This window comes from Agelaius phoeniceus, chromosome 6, assembly GCF_051311805.1.
Source record: "Agelaius phoeniceus isolate bAgePho1 chromosome 6, bAgePho1.hap1, whole genome shotgun sequence".
Lineage (NCBI taxonomy): Eukaryota > Metazoa > Chordata > Aves > Passeriformes > Icteridae > Agelaius > Agelaius phoeniceus.
This window is the reverse complement of record NC_135270.1, coordinates 28,286,641-28,310,439: the sequence shown is the minus strand read 5'-3', so window position 1 is coordinate 28,310,439 and position 23,799 is coordinate 28,286,641. Positions and strand designations below refer to the sequence as shown.

The 23,799-nt window shown below is 41.1% G+C and overlaps 2 protein-coding genes and 1 long non-coding RNA gene across 3 annotated transcripts; 2 read left to right on the top strand and 1 right to left on the bottom strand.

The window, feature by feature from the left end:
- The first annotated feature begins 56 nt into the window (after positions 1-56).
- On the top strand, positions 57-6,572 carry LOC143691838 (acyl-coenzyme A thioesterase 5-like). Its single transcript, XM_054634654.2, has 3 exons — positions 57-657; positions 3,582-3,784; positions 4,579-6,572. Exons 1-3 carry the CDS (start codon positions 120-122, stop codon positions 5,152-5,154), a joined length of 1,317 nt encoding a protein of 438 aa, XP_054490629.1. The 5' UTR covers positions 57-119; the 3' UTR covers positions 5,155-6,572.
- On the bottom strand, positions 4,225-8,072 carry LOC129121419 (uncharacterized). The gene is made up of 2 exons (XR_008534425.2): positions 7,890-8,072; positions 4,225-4,382 (listed from the first exon to the last, which is right to left on the bottom strand). It is a non-coding gene; the product is annotated as an uncharacterized LOC129121419 (long non-coding RNA).
- A 145-nt stretch (positions 8,073-8,217) lies between these two features.
- Positions 8,218-23,703, top strand: DNAL1 (dynein axonemal light chain 1). The gene is made up of 8 exons (XM_054634656.2): positions 8,218-8,333; positions 10,869-10,907; positions 13,815-13,924; positions 14,575-14,630; positions 16,135-16,190; positions 17,435-17,561; positions 17,974-18,117; positions 19,681-23,703. Exons 1-8 carry the CDS (start codon positions 8,331-8,333, stop codon positions 19,758-19,760), a joined length of 615 nt encoding a protein of 204 aa, XP_054490631.1. The 5' UTR covers positions 8,218-8,330; the 3' UTR covers positions 19,761-23,703.
- The last annotated feature ends 96 nt before the right edge of the window (positions 23,704-23,799 follow it).

Below are 23,799 nucleotides of genomic sequence, written 5' to 3'. Positions count from 1 at the left end.
GGGGCTGGGGGGCGGGGAGGGGCTCTGCTCTCTATTGGGGACGCCTGGAAGGGGCGGCGGCCGCGGTACCGATATTGCGGGCGGCGCGGCCACACCGCGCACCCGCCACTGCCGCCGCCATGTGGAGAGCGCTGGCTGCCGCCGCCGCCCCGGCGCGGGCCCTGCTGCGCACCCCGCCGGCCCGACGGGCTGCCAGCCTGGCCGTGTCCCCCGCCGCCGGGCCGGCGGACGAGCGGGTAGAGACGCGGGTGGCGGGGCTGAGCCCGGGGCAGCCGGTGACCCTGCGGGCGGTGGCGGCCGATGAGCGCGGCTGCCTCTTCCAGTCGTGCGCGCACTACCGGGCGGACAGTCGCGGGGAGCTGCACCTGGGCACGGACGCCTCCCACGGCGGGGACTACACCGGCGTGGAGCCCATGGGGCTCTTTTGGAGCCTGGCCCCCGCCGGCATGGAGAGGCCGTACCAGCGGCTCGTTCCCCGCAACACCAGCGCCCCGATGAAGGTGGAGGTGTTGGTCCACCAGGGCCACAGCCTGCCCGGCTCCATGCCCGGGCCCGTGATGGCCAAGGCCGAGGTGCAGAGGCTGTTCACAGCCCCCGGCGTGCGAAGGATCCGGCTGAAGGAAGGAGTCGTAAGGGGCTCTCTTTTCCTGCCGCCGGGTGAGTGCCCCGGCCCGAGACCTTCGCTCCGAGGCCGGCGGGAAGCCCCCGCCTTCTCGGACCAGAGCAAGGAAAATCTCGTAAAATAAACCCTTGCAGAGGCTGTCACCCGGGGAATCCTCATTCCCCAACAGCCGAACGCTGCCCTGCAGACAGGTGGCCCTGAACTCTTAAGATATCCCAAGTGCTTGTCGCGACAGGGCCCGGCTTGCGCGTGGCCGCCCCGCCTGCTCCTTCTCGGCGGCACCGAGCAGGGCGGGCGCGGGGAGGCGGCTCTTGCGGGAGAGCTAAAGGAGAACAGGGGATGTAGAGTTTACTTCGTTGCTGTGCTCAGCCTGTGGTTTTTCAGTAGGTTTTATGTTTGCTCTGGAGTACCAGAATCTAACATCCAGAAAAGCTGATGCACTTCATTGTGTGAGCCTGTGCTGAATGTCCCAAGGATTTTACCCTAAGTAGGACTGAATTTAAAAGGTATTCTTCTTCGCTTTGAAACACAAGCCAGGAAGCAGAGCGGCAGATGAAATTCTAAAAAATAACCTCTGTTCCTACAGAGTTACTACAGTTAGTAGTTGGGTTACTTTTGTGGTATAAAACCAAAATGGATTTATGATTAAGTTCTGCCTATTCTGCTTATGAGATGGTTGTGCTTTATGAGGTGTGATATTCTGATGGTCTGTGAGTGTTGGAAAATGAAACCTTACACCAGTGATGTGTTTGTATGCTTGAGCTATGAGTTAAACTTCTTGTAGTTCCCTGAGTGTTGTGGGTACTGGAACTGCCCTCCACATTACCTATAATTTAAAACTACTTGGTTCAGCAACTCCTGTAAGTATCACTATAGTTATTAAGTATTTAAGTATTTTCATTCCAAACCAATGATTTTTTTCATCCATTTAGATACGGATCCAAAGTCCACTGAGGAAAAAAACAACAGAGATTGAACTTTGAATTTCAGATGTTTAGTCAGCATGCTGGATTTTCCATCTCTGAGACATTGTTTTGATCTATCCTGCCTTAGAGGATGAGTTTGATTTCTGCTGAGCTCAGTGGGAATCCAGACATCTGCAAGATGAAACTGCAATTTCCCATTTAGAAACTCTGGCATTGTAACAGTGTTGAAAAGTCTGGAATCATTGCTTAAATGATGTTGCCATCCCTCATGATGGAGGATCCAGTTACAGCATTATGACCATACCCTTCTTTGCTCCAGGGACAAAAAAAGTTAATATTTTAAAGATAGGAATCTTAAATGTGAACCATTCTTATCATTCTTATTAAAAGTGAGAGGACGAGCGGGCTTAGGATGTAATTTTAATATGAAAGCGATTTCTCAATTTAGGAATAAGAGTTAAAGATGTGGAGGTTTGTTTGTTTTTAAATGTTGGTAAAGTTGTCTAGCCCATTTTATCCTGCTTTTTAGTGAGCTCTGCAGGACCCATATACTTGGGCATGTATAGGCACTCAAAGAAGCAGTCCAGGATCCTTGTGCAAGTTAAAGGGTGTCTTCATGAGAGAGAAACACATTCATCTATGATTATGTTCTGATTACATGCTCTTGCTAGAAAGCTTTCCAGGTAGGAGTGATGATTAAATACATATTTTCTTGCCATATAGGCTGGTTGCTGCTAAATAAAGGTTACTGCTGACCATAGCATTATAATAAATTTATCCCAACTTGTTTTCTCTCAAGTAGAATATTGAACTTCAATAAAAAAAAGATCAGAACTGAACGAGTAAGAACCCAGAAGCAAGTTTCAGTCCCTTTCTGACTTCTTAATGCTTTAATTTGGGAGGTTTCCACCATTTAACATGTCTAGGAAGGACATGCTAAAAGGAAAAGGAAGAAAACTTCCTTTTCTCCAGTGTGTTGAAATGCCAGAGACCTTTTCTTTAGCACATACAAGTAGTGTCAGAGAATTAACACACTCTTGCAACAAGTGTGTCCTCTTTGTACTGAGATGGTGGTAGTGAGCTGGATCAGGACACATAAAACGTGACATCTGGTGGCCAGGGGAAAAAAAAAGAAAAAATTAGCTTGCTTGGGGTCTTTAAAGCTCCATTAAGTAGCATCTTTAGCCTTTTAACCTAAGATCTCCTGGCTTGGCATACAGGTATTTTACATGACCTTGGCTGCAAAAGCACAGCTGTTAAAAATTGTGGTTCTGATTATTTGTGTAGTTTGGTGGGACAGACTGTGCACATGTATGTGCACGTTTATCTGTACATCATCCTGCACACACAGCCGCACCCACAGCTCTCAGTTTGGCCTTCTGTCTCGTCATGTCTGCAGGAGCAGCTCTCCTGCCAAGGTTCACAGTGCTGAGCTTGAGAGAGAGCAAGTAAGTCCAGTTGGCGTTAACAATGGGTTATCTTTGTTGGGCTTTGCTCAATGCAGTTTATTTCAGAGTTTATGAAAGTTTTGTAGAATTTACTTCAAGGGCTCAGTGCTCTTGCCTCATTACTCATGAGCTTGCACTTTGCTAATTAAGAAGTGACTTTGTGGGAAAATAGCTGACTTGGTGTATGATTGGTCTGAGGGCAGGAGGTTAAGACCATGGAAAAATACATTTAGAACTGTTAATTATTTTTTGTTGTGTTTTTTTGTTTGTTTGTTTTGGGGTTTTTGTTGGTTGATTTTTTTTTTTGTTTTTTGTTTTAAAAAGTGAAACCTGTAACTTCATATATTTTTACAGGAATGTAAGGACTTGGACCTATTCTTAGTTTGAAATAGCTGGAGAGGGACATAGCACTGGTTCTCTTAAATCTCTGCTGTGCAAATGGAAAAATAATGACTATTAATAGCTAATGTCTTATATGACTATTAATAGCAAATGTCTTAAGCATTTTGTTGTTTACTCCTCACCAGATAGTTTTTTGTGTCCTGTTTGATAACTTTTCCTCTGTAACTCTTCTCTTTAATATAGGGGATGGTCCCTTTCCAGGAGTGATTGACATGTATGGTGATGAAGGAGGCTTGATTGAATTTAGATCCAGTCTCCTGGCTACTCATGGTTTTGCTGCTCTTTCTCTGCCATATTTTGACTTTGAAGATCTTCCTAGGATCTTGAAAGACTTAAAACTTGAGTACTTTGAGGAGGCAGCAAGGTTCCTACAGCGTCACCCAAAGGTGAGTGCAGTGGGAAATCTCTTGGGACTAGGGAGGATTTAGCAGTTATGCCTAAGTGGTGGTGGTGATTTTTTTTTTATATTTGAGTATCAGTTTCTGCTGGGCAAGCTTAGGCCCAATTGTGGCTTATGCATATGATTGGGGAGAGTGAATTTCTTCCAGCACAAAGTATCTGTTAAATTCATGCTGGAGCTAGAAGATTGCTGATCAGTAGGATAGTGAATGCTGGAGTATCCTCCAAACAGGACCGGTGGTGATAAAATGCTGGGCTTGTTTGGGGTTTTTTCTTACATGAAAGCAATTAGTTTTAAGAGAGGATGATATGACACTGCTCATAGTAGCTGAAAGAATGATTTTGATGATGTGGAATGTTGCTTTCAGTTTTACTTTCCAGGCTAGAAAAAGACAAGACAAATGCTACTTATCTAAGCCTTCAAATGTAATTTGTGAGGTTACTTTATTTTCCTGAGACTTGAATTTCCTGTTACCTGTTTTAGGAAAATGAGAAAAAACTTGTATTAACATATGCAGTAGGGACCAGATAATATGCCTTGTGCCTGTCAGCATTTTTTGTGGGGTGTGATCTGTCTTGGTGTCTCTGAAAAATAAGACCAAAAAAACAGAAAGAGGAGCGTGAGTCCAGACTGTCACTTTGCAACAGGTTACATCAATAATTAACCTAACCTTTTTTTTAATAAAACCACTCCAAAGTCAATTAATGGCTAATCCCATTATAATGTATGCTTTCTTTATTCCTTTCTTCCTCTCTTTTCCACCCCCTACCTTATCTGAAGGTGAAAGGACCAGGAGTTGGAGTGATTGGGACTGGGAAAGGGGCGGAATTAGCGCTCTCCATGATCACCTTCCTGCCAGAAGTAGTGGCTGCTGTCTCAATCTCTGGCTGTAGTTCAAACACAGTCGCAGACCTCCATTATGGTGAGACGACTCTGCCTGGGCTGCGTTTTGATATGGAGAAAGTCACTGTCTCTGAGTCTGGTGTGTTTGATGTTTTTGAAGCTCTGGATGACCCAACGAATCCTGCTAATTCTTCTAGTGTGATCCCCATTGAAAAAGCAGAAGGTCACTTTCTCTTAGTGGTAGGGGAAGATGATCGGATGTGGAAGAGCTCCTTATATGCTGAGCTGGCAATCAGGCGTCTACGCCAGCATGGGAAAGAGAACTTTGAACTCCTGAGTTATCCAGGAGCGGGTCACCGAATTGATCCTCCTTCTACTCCATTTTGTCAGGTAGCTATGGATCGTGTTTTGGGGGTGCCTGTTCTAGGGGGAGGAGAGAGCAAAGCACATGCCCACGCACAGGAACACTCCTGGGGAAAGATTCAGGAGTTTCTGCACTTGCATTTGGGATGAACACTTAAACACATGCAAGCAGTTGCAGATCTGCAAGGACTGAACTTGAGCCACCAAAATGACTGGTGATGACTGGTGAATTGAAGGGATTGACTGAGACAAGCCTTGAAATATGCAAATAACCAAATGACTACTTAATTACAAGTATAAATCTAAAAAGAAAGGGATTTATTTGGAGCACTCTAAGTTAATTTAACTAGGTAAACAGAGGAGATGTGAAACAACAAGCAAGTTGCATTATGGTACCAATTTGACAGCTCAAAGTGGTCCTGATAGGAAGAAACAAGTACCTGAAGAGAGTAGTAGATACTTCCTTGCTTGCAGTATTTACACCTCACAGAATGTTAACAAGCAGCCTGCACACTCAGCAGTGAAAGAGAGGATCACACCTTGGCAATGACGGATGATAAACATAGACATCCAAATAATGATGACTCTGACTTTGAGTCCTAAGCTACCTTACCCCAGAATTCTCATATTTACAGCCATACACACTTCAGAAACGTTTTCCATTTACATGAAGCTCGAGAAACCTACTAGAAATTTGAAGCTACTTGAAATGAGGCTCGTATACTTAGCATTGTGGTCTTCTGGTGACAGTCTGTTTCTTTCCAAAAAAGAACTATGTGCTGAATGGAAAAATGAAGAGTACTTTTCCTTGTCATCCAAGAAGAATGGCAGTACTAGCATTGTCTTGTATTTGGGATGTACCTGTCTGTTCCTGTAATGTCTTGGATTGCTGTTTGACACTCAGGGTATTAAGATTCTGTTGGATAGGTTAGAGCATGTCTAAATACAGCAATTAAGTTAGGGATTAATTACTTGTAGAACTCTTTAGTAGTGATGTCAACAGATGCTGACAGCTATTCTTAGGGAGGAAGCAGAGCTGGGAGACAGAAAACCTAGCCTGTAGATTTAAACTGACTGTAAAAAGCTTTCACCTTATGGTGGTAATTAACTCAGAATCATACCAAATTAACAATGCCCTCCAAAAAAGCCAAATCTATGATAGCTTTTCCACGACTGCCCAAGATTATTTTTTTTAATCCAAATTCATTTTTGGCTAGTGCCTTTTTTTCCCTCACCATTCAGGTAGAAAGAAATTTCTTCCCAAATGTGTTGATCTCTCAAGAGGGTCTTGCTGAAATAGTGCCAGTGCTGAAGGCCTGTTGAAGGAGGGCCTCTATCAACAAAATTTCTCCTTCCAAAGTCATTTTTGTCAGACCAGTTTGAGAGCTGCCTAGAAAGTTGAGAGCCCAGGAAGATAAAAATCTTTCATTAGTGTACTTAGTTTTGCTTTGCTCTCAGGGATCTCTCTCCAGTTAACTGTCATTATGCTGCTGCTCAGATTCAATAGCTTTCTGCAACTCTTATTATTCCTTATCATTTGATTAAAGTCACATGTTTTTCACACACAATCAATGCCAACTGAACAATTTATTCATCCACTCTTTACAAGAGAAGCTCCATTCTGTGAACTCCACAAAAGATCTCTTCATGCCTGGTCTCTAAACTCCCTCATCAGCTGAATAGGCTTTTGTCAAGTCCTATCTGGTGCCTGAACCTCTGCTAACACAAGCAGCTCCAGAAGTCCAGGACCAGAACCTGCTGCCATGTGCTCCTTAGTATCACCCATACCTGTCAGACTGCCTTTTTTTCCAAACTCATTTCAAGTAGCAACTGTAGGAGAAAGGGTTGTCTGTTGTGTGAAGGTTCCTGCCTCATCCTGTGTCTCTTCCGTAGCTGGACCTGTTATCAATTGCGCAAGAGCAGCACCTCCCCTATTCCTGTTCTGTCACTCTCCCAGTGCCAATACCTGTGTCTCCACACTGCAGTCCTACCTCAGCATATGCACTGCAATGCAAGATTGCAATCTGGAGGTTCAGGAAGTAAATGTTAAATTGTAAATAAAAAATAAATTAAAAAACCAACAAGAAAACAGGTAGATTAAGAGGTCTCAGACTTAATTTCTAAAGCACAAGCTTTTAAAATAATTCAGTGTTAGATTTTGTCAGATACATGCAATTTGAAAGAGAAATAAAACACATAACACTTCCTTTATTAAAAAGCAACCATGTGTAAGAATTTGATGTTAAGTATTTGTTTGGAAAAGTGATACTTTGTTTTAAATGGAGGAAAAATTAAAAACAATGTAATTTTACTGCAAAGAGCCTTTTTGTCAATCAGGGTTTCCTGGACAAAATAATAGAAGGACCTGTTGAAAACCAGGCATTTTGTATATTTACTAGCATTTTGTATATTTACAATGCAAATATACATTTGCATGTATATTGCAAGACCCAAGAGGCATTGCAGACACTCTGCAGAATGTGTAGCTATTTCCTGAAGTGTGTACTAAACTGAGTGCCTGATTATGGCCTTGTTGCAGCCATGTTACTTATATTGGTTTACATTTGTTAGGGTTTGAAGAGACCTCTGGAGACCACCTAGTCCAATTCTCCTGTTAAGGCAGGGTCATCTAGAACAAGTTACGGAGGAATGTGTCCAGGTGAATTTGGACTGTCTCCAGAGGGAGACTCCATGGCCTCCTTGGGCAGCCTGTTCCAGGGCTCTGCTGGAACAGTGTAAAGAGGTTCTTCTTCACCTTGAGGTGGAACTTCTCGTGTTTCAGCTTAAGGCCGTTTCTCCTCGTCCTGTCATTGGGCAGGACAAGTCCCTCATATTCTGATCTTCTGAACCCTTGAAAAGTCTGGCACCGTCCTCTTGGCACCCACCTTTGAGAAATTTGTATCTATTGGTGAGCTCTCCTCTGCTGCAGACGAAACAGGCCAAGGTCCTGCAGTCTCTCCTCACCAGAGAGAGACTCCAGACCCTCATCCATCATCTTTGTGGGTCTCCACTGGCCCCTCTCCAGTAGCTGCTCTTGTACTCAGGAGCCCGGAACCCGCCACAGTAATTCTTTGCCAGGCCAAACGCCCATCCCATTCCATTAAGACGAGTGGTCGGGGGCTGGATGAGCTGCACCGGCCACAGCTGGGGGCCCTCGCAGCTGCCGAAGGGCTCCCAAGCGCCGCGGCCGGGCCGTGAGCCCCGTGCCGGGCCAGGCCCGGCCGGCGCCGCCCGTCCCACAAGGCGCCGCGGGCCGCTACGCGAGTTCCGGGCGGGGCGTTCCCCGCGCCCGTAGCAACCGGAGCGTTCGCGGTATCCACGGCACCATGGTGAGTCCTGCGGCCGGGGCGGCGCCGGGGCCCGGCGGCGGGGGTCGGAGCGGCCCCCGCGCCGGCGGTGGCTGCGCGGAGCCCTCCGGGGCCGGGCCTCGCCGAGCAGCCCGGTCTCGGCGAGAGCCGTCCGGGAGGCAGCGCGGGGCTCGGGGCGGCGGCTGAGGCGGGGGCCGGTGGCCTGCTGCTGTGCCTTGGGAAAGGGGGATTTCGGGGAGAAGCGAGGAAAGAGGGGAGTCACGAACTCCCAAACCTCCGCTAGTACGTGGTTTTAAGGCGGCGGTATCGATGATCACCAAGCGATTAGCTTGGTATCTGTTGCTGTGCAATTCTGATTTCATCTATTTTAAATACAAATAAATGTCTGCAAATAAAGGCGAAATGTTGCTGTTTTGCTTTTTCCTGGGGGTCTAAATTTTGTAGATACTATGTGTCCAACTGCTGTGTTTTTTGGGAGGGGAATAAATCTTTTGTTACAACTATTACTAGTACAGGTGTGGTTATTTTTCCCCTTCAGAGATTCTATTTCTTGTTTCTGCCATGTTGATGGTGACTCTTCAGGGATGCCCACTGATCACTTGGCACTTTGAATATTTTAAAATAAAGTATTATGACTTTCTTTAGTCTAAATACCTGTAGAAAATTGTTCAATAAGCAGGTAGAAGAACCCTGCAGATAAGCTTCTTGGAGGAAGTTTCCCTTGAGTAACCTCCTGTGGCAGAAGATACTCTGATTTACCTACAGAAATTTCAAGTGCATCTCAAAGAAAATGAAATCCCTGATATGTGCTCTCCAGAGAGAGAGAGAGATAACCTGCTGTGCTGATATCCATGTTTTCATAAAATCAACAGAGATAAGTGTACAGAGGTCAGGGAAGAAGCTGCTCCTTGTGCTCACATGGATCAGTAGCTTTAAAGTCCAAACTGTTTTTAGGCATGACTTCAAAACAGCAGCAGCCACTGATCTTATAAATGCATTTCTCCCTTCAACATGAGTGACTGAGATCATGTACCCAAATGATATGGTGACTGGCTGCCATAATTATGAAAAAGGCAATGAAGTTTCTGCCCAAAAATCCCCAATTAACTGGAAGCCAGCTGTTTTTGCCTCCACACTGGTAGCTGTTAATTGGCTTGAAGGAGGCTGTTGTAGTGGGAGCTTAGGGATGTGATCTTCTGAACCAGAGGAGGTCATGCAGATGTGTATCTCTGGCAGACACTGGGGAGCTACTGCTGGGGCTCAAGTTTGCAGGTCATTTCCAATAGGACTAAGAGCTAGCTATCACTTGGTATGGACCAGATTGAAATGAGTGCCTGTCAGTGGGCAGAAAGAGCTGGAACATCTGAGGATGTCTAAATGGAGGTGCATGTTGATGTTTGAGATGCATGCTCGGGCTCCCTGGTGTTGCTGGCTCTTAGGCTGTTGCTGGGTGTTCAGTGGCTGTGGCCTTTTCTTATATAAAGCTGCCTCAGCTGTTGTCTTTTATTGCTGGGACCAGAGTTTTCTGTGGTCCAGAGTAAAGTACCCAATACTAAAGCTCTGTGACTGAGGTGGCTGCCTGTAAGATTTTTTGGGGAAGTTAGTTTGTTGTTTTTAACTTCTACAGTAGGGGGGGGTTATATATCTGATTACCTGAAAGGCTGCTTTTATCCACGCCCTGCTACACTTAGGAGCAACAGAGATGCTAAAACTTGAGTCTTCCTGTATTTGTAGAGAGAAGGCTGTTGATCACTGTTTGTAAAAGATTGATCTCTGAAACTTTTTTAATCCAAGACATCTTGGATTATGTTTAATGTTTAGAGAAGCATTAGGCATGTTGTTTATATACTACTGTTTTGGATATCTTTATGTGGTTTCACTGAGACTCTGATGTGAGGTGGAAAAGTAAGAGTTAGTGACAACAGAAAGTTGGTCAGTGGGTCAATCCTTAAAAAGCAGCTCTCAGGTTTTTCCAAACTGAATAATAACACCACATACATGTTTTCACATCACATGGTATAACTCAATGTGAAACCATTGGTAAGAAACCGCAAATATATATAATCCAGATTGCTCTTGAGTTTTGGCAAGCTGTACCTCATTTTCTTCAGTGAATTTTAGGAGGCTGTATAATTTTCTGGTTGCAGACTTGCTTTCAGGCAGGAAACTGCTAATGCACAATAGGAAGTGTGAGGATTTAAGAGCATTAGACCACAATTTTCATTGCAGTAACTTCTTATGCCTTTAAGTTGAATTTCACCATAAAAGCTAATAAGCAGTGTGCCATGGGACAGAGAGTAAGATCAGGAAGATAATGTCCTGACATTAAGCTCATTGTTTGGTTCTGAAAATGCAGCCAAGTACCCCAGAAACAAAACTACAGGACACTGGGGGGTTCCAACTTCTTTGACTTGGCTGACCCAAGATAATACAGGAAAGTGGTGGAAGGGGGGCAAACAAGCAGGATAGGGAGAGGGAAGGAAAAGGAAAGATTTGCAGTGAACAAGCCACTTAAAAAATTCAATGAATATTCACTTAAGTTTGTTTCACTTTTAGGCAAAAGCAACGACCATCAAAGAAGCTCTAGCCAAATGGGTAAGAACTAGAACAGTGTCTAGTGGCGTGAGGTTTGACTGTATTCAGCTAATTTTGTTTGTCAAACATTGTAAGAAATATGTTTGCATGAAACATCTGCTTTAAGAAGTTTCACAAAGTAAAATGATGGTTACTATTGTTGTTGTTGTTGTTGTTGTTGTATAGTACATTCTGTTGGACTTTCTGTATGTTCCTGTTAAATTGATACAACTGGTAAAGATTAGTCTGTTTTGCCCTCCTGCCTTGTTCTGCTGGATATGCATGGGCCTGAAGTCACAAAAGAGATCCTAAGTAGGGGATGTATTATGTTTTAATTATGCTCTGTTCACTTTACCCAAGTGCAGTCTTTCCCACGGAATAAACAAGTATGAAATTCTCACTGTACTGAATTCAGTGAATCTTCTACATGTCTTTTGACATATAGTCCCTCATATTGTGCAAATCTTCACTCAGAATGAGTTTCTTGGGGTTTTTTTCTTCTTAAATACTCTATTCATACAGAAGCTCATTTGGTTGTGGCTAACCTGGTCTTCCAAAAAGCTATGTGTTGGCAAAGATGGGGATGTAATGCCAAATGATGATGTAGGATGCTCAAGTGTCAGGCTCACTGTGCAGTAAAACCAATGATAATCTTTCCCCAGTCTCTGAATTTTAGATGAAGGCACAGATGTGCTGTTTGGTGTACATATGCTTTCCTGCTAATTCTGGCCAGCTGCTAGAGCAATGATTTATAAATGTTTTGGCCTCTGGAGTATCTGGATGTGATAGCATGGGTAGGTACACTTGAAAGCCAGAAGCTCAAGGTACTAGCCTGTAACTGAAGATTACTTCCATTTTGAGTTTTATCATTGTTTAGTACCTTCAGTATTTCAGGGGTTTTCCAGTTATGTTGGTATATCCCACAAACTTCACTGCTGCTCTCCTATTGAGAACTAGAATGCAACAACTTGCAGACATAAGCATTAGTAGAGGTATTAACTGTGTATAAAAATGGTTTGCTTTTCCTCCCTCACTCTTCCTGCCCTCCAGAACTTCAGCTCCATGTTTCCTATTAACAGATTTATTTTTCGTTTGCTCCTCTGTCACATGTCTCTTAGGCAGAATCAGCCTGTGTCAGTGAGTTCCCATTAACATTAGGCATAAAGTGCTGAATTTGCTTTTCTGTTCTAATTATTAGGGGTGCGTCTAAATCTTCCTTTTACTCTTCCTAATCTGGATCCATGTGACTTGTACAATTGCATTTGGTGTTGTGTTGCATTCCAAGTGTTTTTCTTCCCTTTTGGTATAAGGGTTTACCTATGCCCTGCAGTCAGGGTGACATTAGTTAAATCAAAGCAATTTGAAATCAAAGCAGCTTCATCTTGGCAAACATGTAACCTGTTCTTATAAAAACATGTCTGTTCTACCTATATTTTCTCTGTGGCATATTGTGGCTGTGCAGCTCCTTCCAGAAGTACTTGGCAATCTGGATGAATTTTCTTCCTGAAGGTGCTCAGTGCTGTGAGCTCACTGCTGGCCCAGTCCATGTTGGAAGCTCTCTCCCTTTCATGTTTTTAAGGAAAAATGTATTTTTATTTGTTGGTATGAGCTCATAGATTACAAACTGAGTGTAAATACAAACAGATACAGTAGTGTTCTTAGAAAAGAAAATGGAAGTTTCACATTGATATAGTTACTTTATTTGAACATGTATCACCATATTCCAGCAAAACATCTGATATGCTTATTTGCTAAATCATTAATTTTGAGTAAAAATACTGTTACACTGAATTTGGACAGAAACTGGAATATAAATAAGTGTGCAAGACAACATGATCTTTTAAAATTAAATTAAGTTTTCTGAAGTATTTTGGGTGCATAAGAGGAAAAATAATGTTATCAAAACCTGATGTTCTGCTGTGGGATACTGAAAGACTTATGGGATGTGATTAATTTAATTACAAAGTAGCCATATAAACTGGGGCACACTCAGCTATCTCTCTTTTCAGTAGATGCATGAAATAGAGGAGAAAACACAAGTCCTTGTTTTGAAAGTGCCAAGATTTCTCCTTTGTTAATGGACCTCCAGTCCTTGCACTGAACACTGAGTGAACTGAGAAAATGCTCCCTTTGTGCTGTCAGGGAGGCAGCTGTCAAAACTGCTGCTACTCTCTAAACAGATACTTGTTCCAAGCGTTTAGTCAATAATTGCCATCACTTCAGAATTTTAAAAGCTTTAATTGATGATATTTTTTAATAAACCTAAATGCCGAAGTTATGTCCATTTTTTCAAGACTCTGAATTATCCGCCTAGGTTGTCAATAGGAAATCTGTCTTTTGCTGTATTCTCTTAAGTGTGACATCTTCCCCCACTCTTTCTTAATGGCTAATTAGAATATTTGTTTTTAGATTCTTAATGCTGTGAATCTGTTGAAGTTCTCCCCCAAAACACACTCCCCTGTATTCAGTTTGTGTCGTGAGCTGGGCATGAGTTCTGAGATTTCTGGGTGAAGTGAGGAGACTTTTCTGTGAGAACTTTTAAATCTGCTTCTGCTATAGATTGGCCCTAGCTGAGGTTTCTGTATGTCAGTCTCCATGGAAATATCTTAATCCAGAATTTTAGCCTTCAATCTATTCTCCATTCCTTGTGGCAGATGACTCCTTTACTAAATTGCTCAAGTGTTACACAACTTTTAAAACCCAACATATATAATGTATAAGTTATTTTGATACCTTGAAAATAAGCTAGCTTTACCCTTTTTATGCTACACTAGCAGGAATCCTGATAGTACTGAAAATGCTTTCTCCTTCCAGTAGTATATGTGAATTCCTTCTATAGTATTCATTTTTAGAGTAATTATTTTAGTGTAGTAGTTTTTGGTATTGCATGTAGCAGTGAGACTCTTCCTCACCTTCTCTTTTCTTTAGGAAGAGAAAAGTGGCCAGAAGGCTTCAGAGGCAAAGGAAGTGAAACTGTATGGGCAGATTCCTCCTGTGGAAAAAATGGATGGTGCCCTCTCTGCTCTTGTTAACTGCGAGTAAGTTCAATTAAAAACATGCTGGAAACAAAATATCCTCTCTTCCTTTCAGTTTTTCTGCTGTCCACTGCAGATATGTGTTTACTCTGTTTAAGTATGGCCTTCAAAGCAGCAACTTTCTCTTTCTTTCTTAACTGAGCTTCTCTTTCTGCACACAATTGCCCTTTTTAATTCAAAGACTCCTGTAACTTAACTCAGAGGGTGTTAGGGTAGATTCTGCATTAATATTTGTCCCCAGAAAAATTATATACTGTTTATCAGTATATAATTATAGATTTGTGTTTGGAGTCTATCAGCTAAAAGTCATGTTTATGATCCCCTCCAAAATTCATGGAAAAAAAGAGGCAATTTGAGCAGGACTTCCAGAAAGAGATTACAGTAATTTCAGAAATAAACATCCATGCACTTCATAAGGCTAGGCATCAAAAGATAATCCAGTATTTAATGTAAGTAACTCATGGTACTTTCCCAGAAACTAAATAAAACTTAATGGTTTGAGGATATTTTGAGTCTGTTACACATCCAGTTAGTTTACCATCTAATGAGACAAGAACATATAATTATTTCTAATGCAGTGGTGTTGGGACATGGAACTCTTCCAGTGTAGTGATCCCTTATATACTGTGAATTGATTATTCTTTCTTTTAAAGGAAACTATCACTATCTACAAACTGCATTGATAGAATCGCCAACTTGAACAACCTAAGTAAGTGACAAGCCAGCTGTCCTTTGTGTTTGTTTTCTAGTTGCCTGGCTAGGAGATATGCCATCATTTGTTACATGTGTCCAGCTTTATTTATATCTGTTATTATCCTTTTTTATTCCCTCCTCATAGAACATTACAAGTGACCTTTAAAATGACCAGTCTTACTGGAGAATGCATGCTGAGCAGCAGTGGTGTATTGCAGCAGGTATCCTTGCACTAGCCTTGACAGTTGTCTCACAGTGCAACATTCAAAAAATTCCATTCAGTAAGCACTTCAGAACCTTCCCATGAGCCTTGCTGTGCTATTCAACACCTAATCAGTTCTAGAGTGATGTCATGACTATTTTCCATGCTCCTGATGGAGACAGTCTGCAGTTCAACAACTCTGCAAATGCATTATTGGTTGCAGTGAGGTTGGAGTGTTGTAGACCTGGATGGAGAAAATGTCATTCCACTTTGCAGAGAATTGGGTATACTTGGTTTCATTTTGTTCATACTTTATACATGGATGTGCCATCTGTCTAGAAGTAGAGTTTTTCTTTCTTGGACACCTGTCTTTGAAACTCTTGGGTTACTGACTTTGGAACAGAAGTCTTAATGGTCTGTCTTCAAGATTTTGACTGTGGCATGAGGCTGACAAAGAAGTGCAGGTTTTGAAGTGGAGCTTCCAGGCTTTTCTGTTCCTATTAAAATGCCAGTTGGATAGATAAGGAACCTGGAATCTCATCCTTTCCAACTGCACACCAAGAGATCTGCCAAAGAGCTTGATAAACTCATTTCTTTGCATAATAAGCTCAGACTTCAAAAGATTTGGGAATACTAGTCAGAGAAATATATTCCAATAGTCTTTCCAAATAATTGTTCTTTAATACTTTAATTCTGTAACTATCATGACAAAAAATAATTAGGCAATTGTACATAGAAGTGAAACCAATGAAATTTTTTAGTGGTATAAAACATTAAAAGCTGTTAAAGCATCTTAAATAATTATATTAATGTAGATTCAAAACATCCAGTCTATACCAAGTATTTGATACTAAAGCCAGACAAACTAGAACTAAGTTGAATGTCTCTCATCAGGCATCTGTAAGGCAGCTTTATATGCAGATACCAAATCTACTGCCTTAAAATAAGATCAGCATCACTTTTGCCTGGAGAAGAAGGGACATGAATTATGTAAGATCAAAAGAAGCAAGTCAGCAGTTAGAGTTCAGGTGCAAGGTGAAATAATAATTTTTGTTCAGTATTTATCAAAACTGAATTTCAACTAGGTAACCTATACATGAGCAGCTTTGTATTCATGAGTGTATTTCTGAGCTTTCCCCTGCATCAATTCCTGCTGATCTGTTTAGGTCAGGAGGGTTTGTTTTTGTTAGGTCATTCTTTCTTAAGGTAGCCTGTTCAGAGTGCAGTTTGTAAGCAGAATATGGCATTTTACCTGACTTACAGCACCTTCTTATTTTAAAGAAACCCCATTTATGAGATTTTTTAAAATTTATTGCAGAAAATTTGAGGATTCTGTCTTTGGGAAGAAATAACATAAAGAACCTGAATGGATTGGTATGTGCTTTTTAGTATCAATACTTCACTAATAAAATAGAATATGGGGTAATTTCCCCATGTTCATACAAGTCTTTCCTGAATTCAATAAAATTAAGTGAGTAAAAGGTTAGGCACTAACCTTTTATATTCTCCTTTTGCTATCATCTCTTCACACTCTTTCACATTGCTTCTGAATTTTCAGATAGTTGTTCACTTTTTTTGGTTAAAATTCTCTTAATGTTTGGAAATTTATCTACCTTAATTTACTACACTGAAAAATTTTAGGAAGAGAGATTTTATTGTCTTTAATAAAGAAAATCAGAAGTTCTATTTGAAAATTGCTGTCTATCTGTAAAGCCATTTAACTTCTGCTGGCTTTACATGAATATAATTCCTGCAGACATTTTGCATGCAGAATTTTTTACCTGAAGATACTTAGGCTGTGCTTCTTTAATACAAATATTGGCAGTGCTGTAAAAACACGCTTCCTTAGAGTCAGTCCCTTTTATGTAACTGGCACCTGACACAGTATGGCTTTAGAGTTGATGGTGGCAGAACTGAGTCTACCTAACAGGGGAAAATTAGTTGAGGAAAAAAATTGGATCAATTTTGTTACATTTGAATTCAGGTCAGAAGAATACTTTTTTCATCAGCATTTTTTAAGTGATTATATAAATTCTTTCTCAAGAGATACTGTTTCGCCTCAAAGCTGTTCTCACCTTCAGAGATGCCAAATCTCTTAAGTGTGAAAGGCAGAGTTAATGTGTTATGACTGGCTTTAAAAAACCTCTCTTTTGAGAGAATTAGGAATGTGATTTCTGGCCAGCAGATACAAACATACAAGAAAATACCAGAATGAAAAATGCTCTCACACTGTGTAACATCCTTTCCAAAGCAGTTGTTGAATTGCATTCTCTTCACAAATGCTTGCAGTGCACAAGTAGGCAGATTTGTCTCCTCTGCCCCTATGCCTAAAGAACTACTGCAGCCAGTAAGTTCTGCATCTTGTTTTATAAAACATCTTGTTTTATTCTAATATAGCGATTTCTGTCCTCCTTACATATATTTGCATATATAACTTTGCCTTTTAATTCCCATGAGCATTTGCCATGCCTAATAATTAGGCACCTGCTTAAAAGGAAATGAGGACTAATATACCTTACTATTTTCTCACATGATGTTACCTGTAGAAGGTGAAGAAAGAGTATGAATAATAAGGAAGATGTACTTCTGCTTAACTGAGTAGTCCTGTCATTTTCCAGGAGGCAGTTGCTGAAACTTTAGAGGAGCTGTGGATCTCATACAACTTAATTGAGAAACTGAGGGGTATCCGTGTAATGAAGAAACTGAAGGTTCTTTATATGTCAAATAATTTGGTGAAAGACTGGGGTAAGCCATGCATCTCTACTTTGTAGAGATTTCTGTATAGTGTGGTGAATGCATGAGTTAAGTCACCAAGTGAAATATAGTGCTGTATCTCACGGAGCTTTGATTGTAACTGACAAGCCTGCAGACATGTGCAAAATCCCTAAACATCCACTCATGCAAGAGAGTAAAAATAGTTAGAATATTGAATTTAACTTCTTAGTCAAATCAAGTTCATGCTTTGAATCATCTTTCTCTAACTTCTCTTAAAGCACATCCCTGTTCTTTAACCTGACACCAGTTAGAATCCAAGCAGTCCCTCTCCTGTTGTATCCCATGCTCTTTATGTTTGCACTGAGTATGAAAGGAATGTGTGGTGCAGATGTTCTTTCCATGTTCCACAATCTGGTGGTTGTTTTCATCTTTGTGGTTGCAGCAGAGTTTGTGAGGCTGGCAGAAGTGCCAGTACTAGAGGAGCTGGTGTTTGTAGGCAATCCACTACAGGAGAAATTTGCCGCTGATCAGAACAGTTGGATTGAAGAAGCAACCAAACGGGTACCCAAGCTGAAAAAGCTGGATGGTGAGTTTGGGGCGAGAGGCAATTGGGGTGAGTTAAAAGCTTAATATAACGACAACCACAGGGAAATTAAACATAACCTCAGAGATTCATTTGTGTGCCCATGAAATTAATATTCCTCCCTCCTCTTCAGAGTTATTCAGAAGTAGTTACTGAGATCCTGGCCACAGTGTTTGATGGATTTTGGAGTGCTAAATCCAAGTGGTCTTGCAACCTACAGTTGGGCATTATTCTGTAGTTACCCAAGTAGTTTTATCAAATACCTAATAGGGAATGGAAAGATTTAGCATTAAATAAATTAACATGGCTTTCATCTGCCAAGCTGAATTACAATTTTCCCAACAAAAGAGGTGACATGAGATAATGGAGATAGACAGGAATATGTTCTGGTTTGCTTTTGATGCAATGGCAAATTTTCAAATCTGCATGCAAATTTCCTAAATGCTTGAATATCCCCCTCCATTACTGCAGTAAGCCTCAATTTGTGAGCTGTCCTCTCCTATTTAAGACACTGCTATGAAAAGATATTCAACTGCTTAGTGACTAAAAATTAGATAATTTTGAAATCTCTTTTAAAATATGTTAATTCCCATCAATGGAGATGTTAGCTGTTCACTATTATCCCCTGTGTACTAAAGCAATGAAGGGGAGAGCAGGAGTGGTAACACTAACACAGAGTCAGAATAACAGCTGGGAAGGGAAGGGAAGGGAAGGGAAGGGAAGGGAAGGGAAGGGAAGGGAAGGGAAGGGAAGGGAAGGGAAGGGAAGGGAAGGGAAGGGAAGGGAAGGGAAGGGAAGGGAAGGGAAGGGAAGGGAAGGGAAGGGAAGGGAAGGGAAGGGAAGGGAAGGGAAGGGAAGGGAAGGGAAGGGAAGGGAAGGGAAGGGAAGGGTGGAGGCATGTCAACAAGAGGAGACAGCTTCACTACAGGGAGCAGTGGATGGGAAGCCTATTACCAGACTCTATCTAAAACCAGATCAACTGCAGTAAAAAAAAATCTTAGAAAGTGGAAGCGTGATGAGAGAATTGCACTGCTAGGAAGGATGGCCTGCAGTGGTCCATTTGCTGTTGTAATAGGAAAAGTTTAGAATGTAAAACAAAAAAAAGGAATGGGGCACATATCTGTGGGCAAAAAGTGTCCTTGGTAGTATTACGAACCACACTAAAGCTTGTGCAAATATGTCCTGGAAAAGGCAGCACAAAGTAGGGGCCCCACAAAAGAAGGGTATGTTGTTAGCAATTGAACTGACTTGGTGCATCTCCCAGAGACCAAGTGGGGCTGATCTTTGCAGACCATACTTTAGAACCTTTTTGTTCCCTGTTACCCAAGAAGTTGGAAAAACATCCCACAGCAGAGGAGCTCATAAGTCAAAGGCTTTTCTAGTTAAGACCAGTTGAGGTATGCAGAAGTTTATGTTGGTCAGAAACAGGCAGGAAATACAACTCTTGACTCTTTCCAACAGGACAGATAAGATCATAATTCATAATTCAGATAAGTTCATAATTTCAGATAGATCATAATTAAGTATGTCTTCCTCTTCTTCTTTTCCTATTTTTTTTTCTCCTAGGTACTTTAGTTGTTAAAGGAGAAGAGGAAGAAGGAGTGGAAGGAGCAGAAGGAGCAGAAGGAGCAGAAGGAGGAAACTGATGACACTTTCTTATTGGGTATTAAATTATTAAAATAACTCCAGATAGCTTTGCACATAAACTTTTATAAAAATATTTGTTTTGAAGAGAATCTTTGGGCAGTTTTTAAAAGACCAGCTTATCTCCACAATCTCTCACCCAAAGAGTTAGTTACCAAAAATTGCTCACACTGGTATTGTCAAGCTTATGAGACCTTCTGTAGAGACTAGTGGAGCTGAGTTTACCTGCTGTTTGGCTAGCAAGAGATCTTTATTTAAATTAATACATAGCTATTTTTCATTCCTGATTAGTGGTGCTTGTTGTTCACTTGGGTTATAAAAGAACCGGTTTAGCTTATTTGGTGCTGCTGGCCAACACTGAATTGGAAACTCTGAGGCCAGAAGAATAATGTTGTAGTTTAGAGACACCTGATGAGCTTTGTTGTGTTTAATTTTGTTGTGGGACTTTCTCAATAGTTTTAATATGTGAGTTTGCCTTTTCATTCCTTGAAGTGTTATGCCAAACAGGCCCAGTAGTTGCATACGCACAAAAAAGGTATTGGTTTGATGAGCATTTGTTCCTGGCCTTAAGTCTTGAAATGGGCTTCTCACATTGGAACTCAACTGCATTGCTTAGAAGGCCATGTATAACTTATATATTTATTTATTTTTAAGAGGCAATGGAAATTCATTGCATGGTTTCTGTAAGACTAAAATACCTGGTAACTTTGGGTTTAGTCTCTTACTAAGACATTACTTTGAAATATGTTGCCTATTAGCCTACAGCTGGTTTCTGGCTTTGGATTGGGTCACTGGTGGACATAACCCTTCTTAGCTCTGGAATCTTCCTGTAACTAAGGAGGCTGATAGTAACAGAGAAACTAACAGCAAACAGAAAACCTGGGCTTGAGGACAGAAAATTTTGATTTTGGGGATACTAATTTTTTGTGAAAGCACAGGTATAAGCAGTGAGAGAAAGTATATGTAGTTAGTGGGGACAGTGGGATGATGAGATGAGATGAGATGAGATGAGATGAGATGAGATGAGATGAGATGAGATGAGATGAGATGAGATGATGAGGGCATTGGTAAAAATAGTATTGAAGAGGTACTGAATGTGCTATATTGCAGGGTAACCAGTTTTAGTAAAGCACTCTTATGTGGCTATTTCTAGTGAAAAGCATTAAACAACGATGAAGACATACCTGATTGCACTATGGGATGCCAAAAGTGCAGTTTTTCTTCTTCTCTTTGAAGAATAGATGGAGTCACCTGAGTAGATTTTTCTGCAGTTCCTTTTTGGTTTTTTAACAAGCTTTTCCTCTAATTTGTGGTACCATCTTTTTTTTAAATTGAAGTGACAAGTGTATCTGCTGGTTCCAGCCCAGGCATGGAAGGGATGGGGTCAGAATGGCACTCTTAGTTATTTTGTTCGTGAAGGTGTGGCATGAGTTGAAATCTTGGAAGCCAAGTTCAGAGATGAATGGTAGAATTGGCCCAGGCAACAGTGGTACAGATCTCAAGCTCCAAGTATAATTGTAGTAGGCAATTCTCTAATCAGCTTCTAACTGAACACTGTGAAGTAAATGATTACAAGACAATCACAGTTTAATTTCAATATATTGCTATTTAATCTGTGATTATTGGAGGAATTCTAAAGCATTCTGATTTAAGTTTGCATTTGCTGAAGAGTTTGATTTGGATCCGTTACTAAGAGTAAGTCAAGAGCACAATGGCAAAAACTCTGGACATTCTTCACCCAGTACAAACTATTTCCAGGCAGCTGTTCTCTTTACCAGAAACTACTTTCTTAGTTAGCTAGTTCACTTTTGTTTGTTATTTCTTTAGAAGTATTCTCCTAGCTTTATTATGAGTAAAGGAAGCATTGACCAAGAAGCACCATGGAGGAGTGTCTACAGTCAGCAGTCATTTCACACATCTTTTGAAGCCAAGCCACTCTGTCCATTTGCAGCCAACCACTCTTGGCAAGGTAGAACCGTGTGCTTGGGCAGTACAGAGCCCATGGCACACTTAGGCCCTGTTGGCCCCATCTGCTGGGGGTGCCCACAGGGGATTGGCTGTGCCCTTGACCACTGTAGTCAAAGTGTGGCTCATGTGAGCCAGAGCTTGACTGACTCAAAACTTGCCTTCTGAATCTTCCCAACAAGCAGAAATGCCAAATTCATCTCTGTGTTTGGAGATATTTTCAGAATAGACCACATGGTGCTCTTCTCCTAGCGCTTGGCCACGAAGAAAAGTGGTTGAAGCTCCAGTCTCTCCCAGCACAGCTGCAAGTGGTGTGTATGGCTGAGTTAGCTCCACACATGATTGTGACAGGAGGAAAAGGGAGTGATGAGCACAGTCCAATGCCAAGTAATCCTGCTGGCTGATTCTTTAAATATGGCCTAAGTCTGTACATTTCTGAAGGTTACATTAGATACAGCAAATACTCTACACTTTGGCTATATCGGGGCATTTTGAGAGCAGAATAGAAACTTAGTGTTCTGACTATGTTGTAATGATTGAAGTGAAACACAGATCCATTGACAAGTGGTGAGGGGTAAGAGCAGTTCCTGACTCTTGTAAGTGATCAATAGAGGCTACACCTACAGGCATCAGTCCAAAACTATTGTAGGTGGTGGTAGAGCTAGGGGATCATGTGGCCCACTGGCATTGGTGCTTTCCACAGATGAAATGGCGCAAATTCTCTAGCTCTTTGCTTTGAAGGCTGCATTATAAATACCAACAAAAAAGGAAAAAAAAAAGGAGAAAAAAATCATTATTGAAGGAAGGGAGCATCTAGTCTTAGAACATAATTTAAAACCCTTCTGATAAAAACTATGTGTCAGTCTCATTGAAACAATTCAGTAAGAAAATAATTGGCTGTGGCTTCTATCAGGAGATATTTTGTCTCAAAGCTGGTATCTTCACTTTATCTTGCTTTGCCTAATGAGTCATGATTACTCTCAAGAACAAAACAACCTCCCCAAACTTTTTCTCCTCCAAAGCAGTTTCCCTAAATTTTTAAATTTGCACTTTAAAATTAGGCACTGGATGTGATGGAAGACATAGAGAGGTGGTAGAATTAAAACAGCTGGTTTGTATATTGGTAGTGCTACACGATATTATGTATAAGGTGACAGTTACACCTTGGCCTGTGTGCCCACAGGGACACTAAAGTGACATGCTGGAAGGTCTGGCTTTCACTTGTGCACTCTGCTGTTCCCTATCACACCACATCCAGTGAAGTAGTAAGTACACTATTATTCATGAATGAAAAGGGCACCCATATAAAATGTGCAAGCCATGTGGAATTCTGCTTTTCCCAGTGAAGTTACAGAGGACTAGCATCCACTTTATTCCTTAGAGAAATATCCTAAAATTAAATTAGTGGTACGAACTAGTTAGGTTTTTTTGCTTGCTTGTTGGCACACTCACCTGTCTTCAAAGAGCTGATTGATGTACGCAGTCATTATTGAGAACTGATGGAAAAATGACATAAGAGACCTGAGAACCAGCAGATGGGTTACACTAGAAGTAGGCTCATCTAGAAAAACTTCCAAGTAAGATAGCACTTTTAACATCCTCTTTGGCAATCTTTTTTATACAGTAATTTTGTGGAATGAAAAGCTGTTAAATTTGCTGTGTTTAAATTATTTAGGCCTATGTTTATAAATGTTATTCTGTGAAACTTGTTCAAAAATAATATAACCTTATTTTATACAAATGTCTTTGGCTGATGTGTAATGAAATAGTTCAGCTTGTGAAGAGTATTTGGAAACTAAATTTTGTTCTCATTAAACTTTCCTGGCTGCTCAGGAAGCAATGTATTTAGAGTATGATAGCATGTAAATGCTATTCCTTATTGCCTCTATATTTTAGAATAGAAAATAACTTAAGGCTTTAAAAATGCTGATATATTGTGATTGTTGTCATCTGATACATAAATATTTTTCAATCTTTTAAGACATTGGTTGTCAGAATTTGTTCTTAGGTCCTAAGAGAAAATCTACTACTGGTATATGTAGAAAAATATCCAGGTAAGTAGAGAAATGGTTGGTC

Excerpts from the sequence above, each read along its gene's own strand:
- LOC143691838 (XM_054634654.2), top strand. The coding sequence starts at position 120 with ATGTGGAGAGCGCTGGCTGCCGCCGCCGCCCCGGCGCGGGCCCTGCTG. Across the intron at positions 658-3,581 it reads CTCTCTTTTCCTGCCGCCGG|GGGATGGTCCCTTTCCAGGA; the intron begins GTGAGTGCCCCG and ends TCTTTAATATAG. Across the intron at positions 3,785-4,578 it reads TCCTACAGCGTCACCCAAAG|GTGAAAGGACCAGGAGTTGG; the intron begins GTGAGTGCAGTG and ends CCTTATCTGAAG.
- DNAL1 (XM_054634656.2), top strand. Across the intron at positions 17,562-17,973 it reads TAATTTGGTGAAAGACTGGG|CAGAGTTTGTGAGGCTGGCA; the intron begins GTAAGCCATGCA and ends TTGTGGTTGCAG. Across the intron at positions 18,118-19,680 it reads CAAGCTGAAAAAGCTGGATG|GTACTTTAGTTGTTAAAGGA; the intron begins GTGAGTTTGGGG and ends TTTTTCTCCTAG.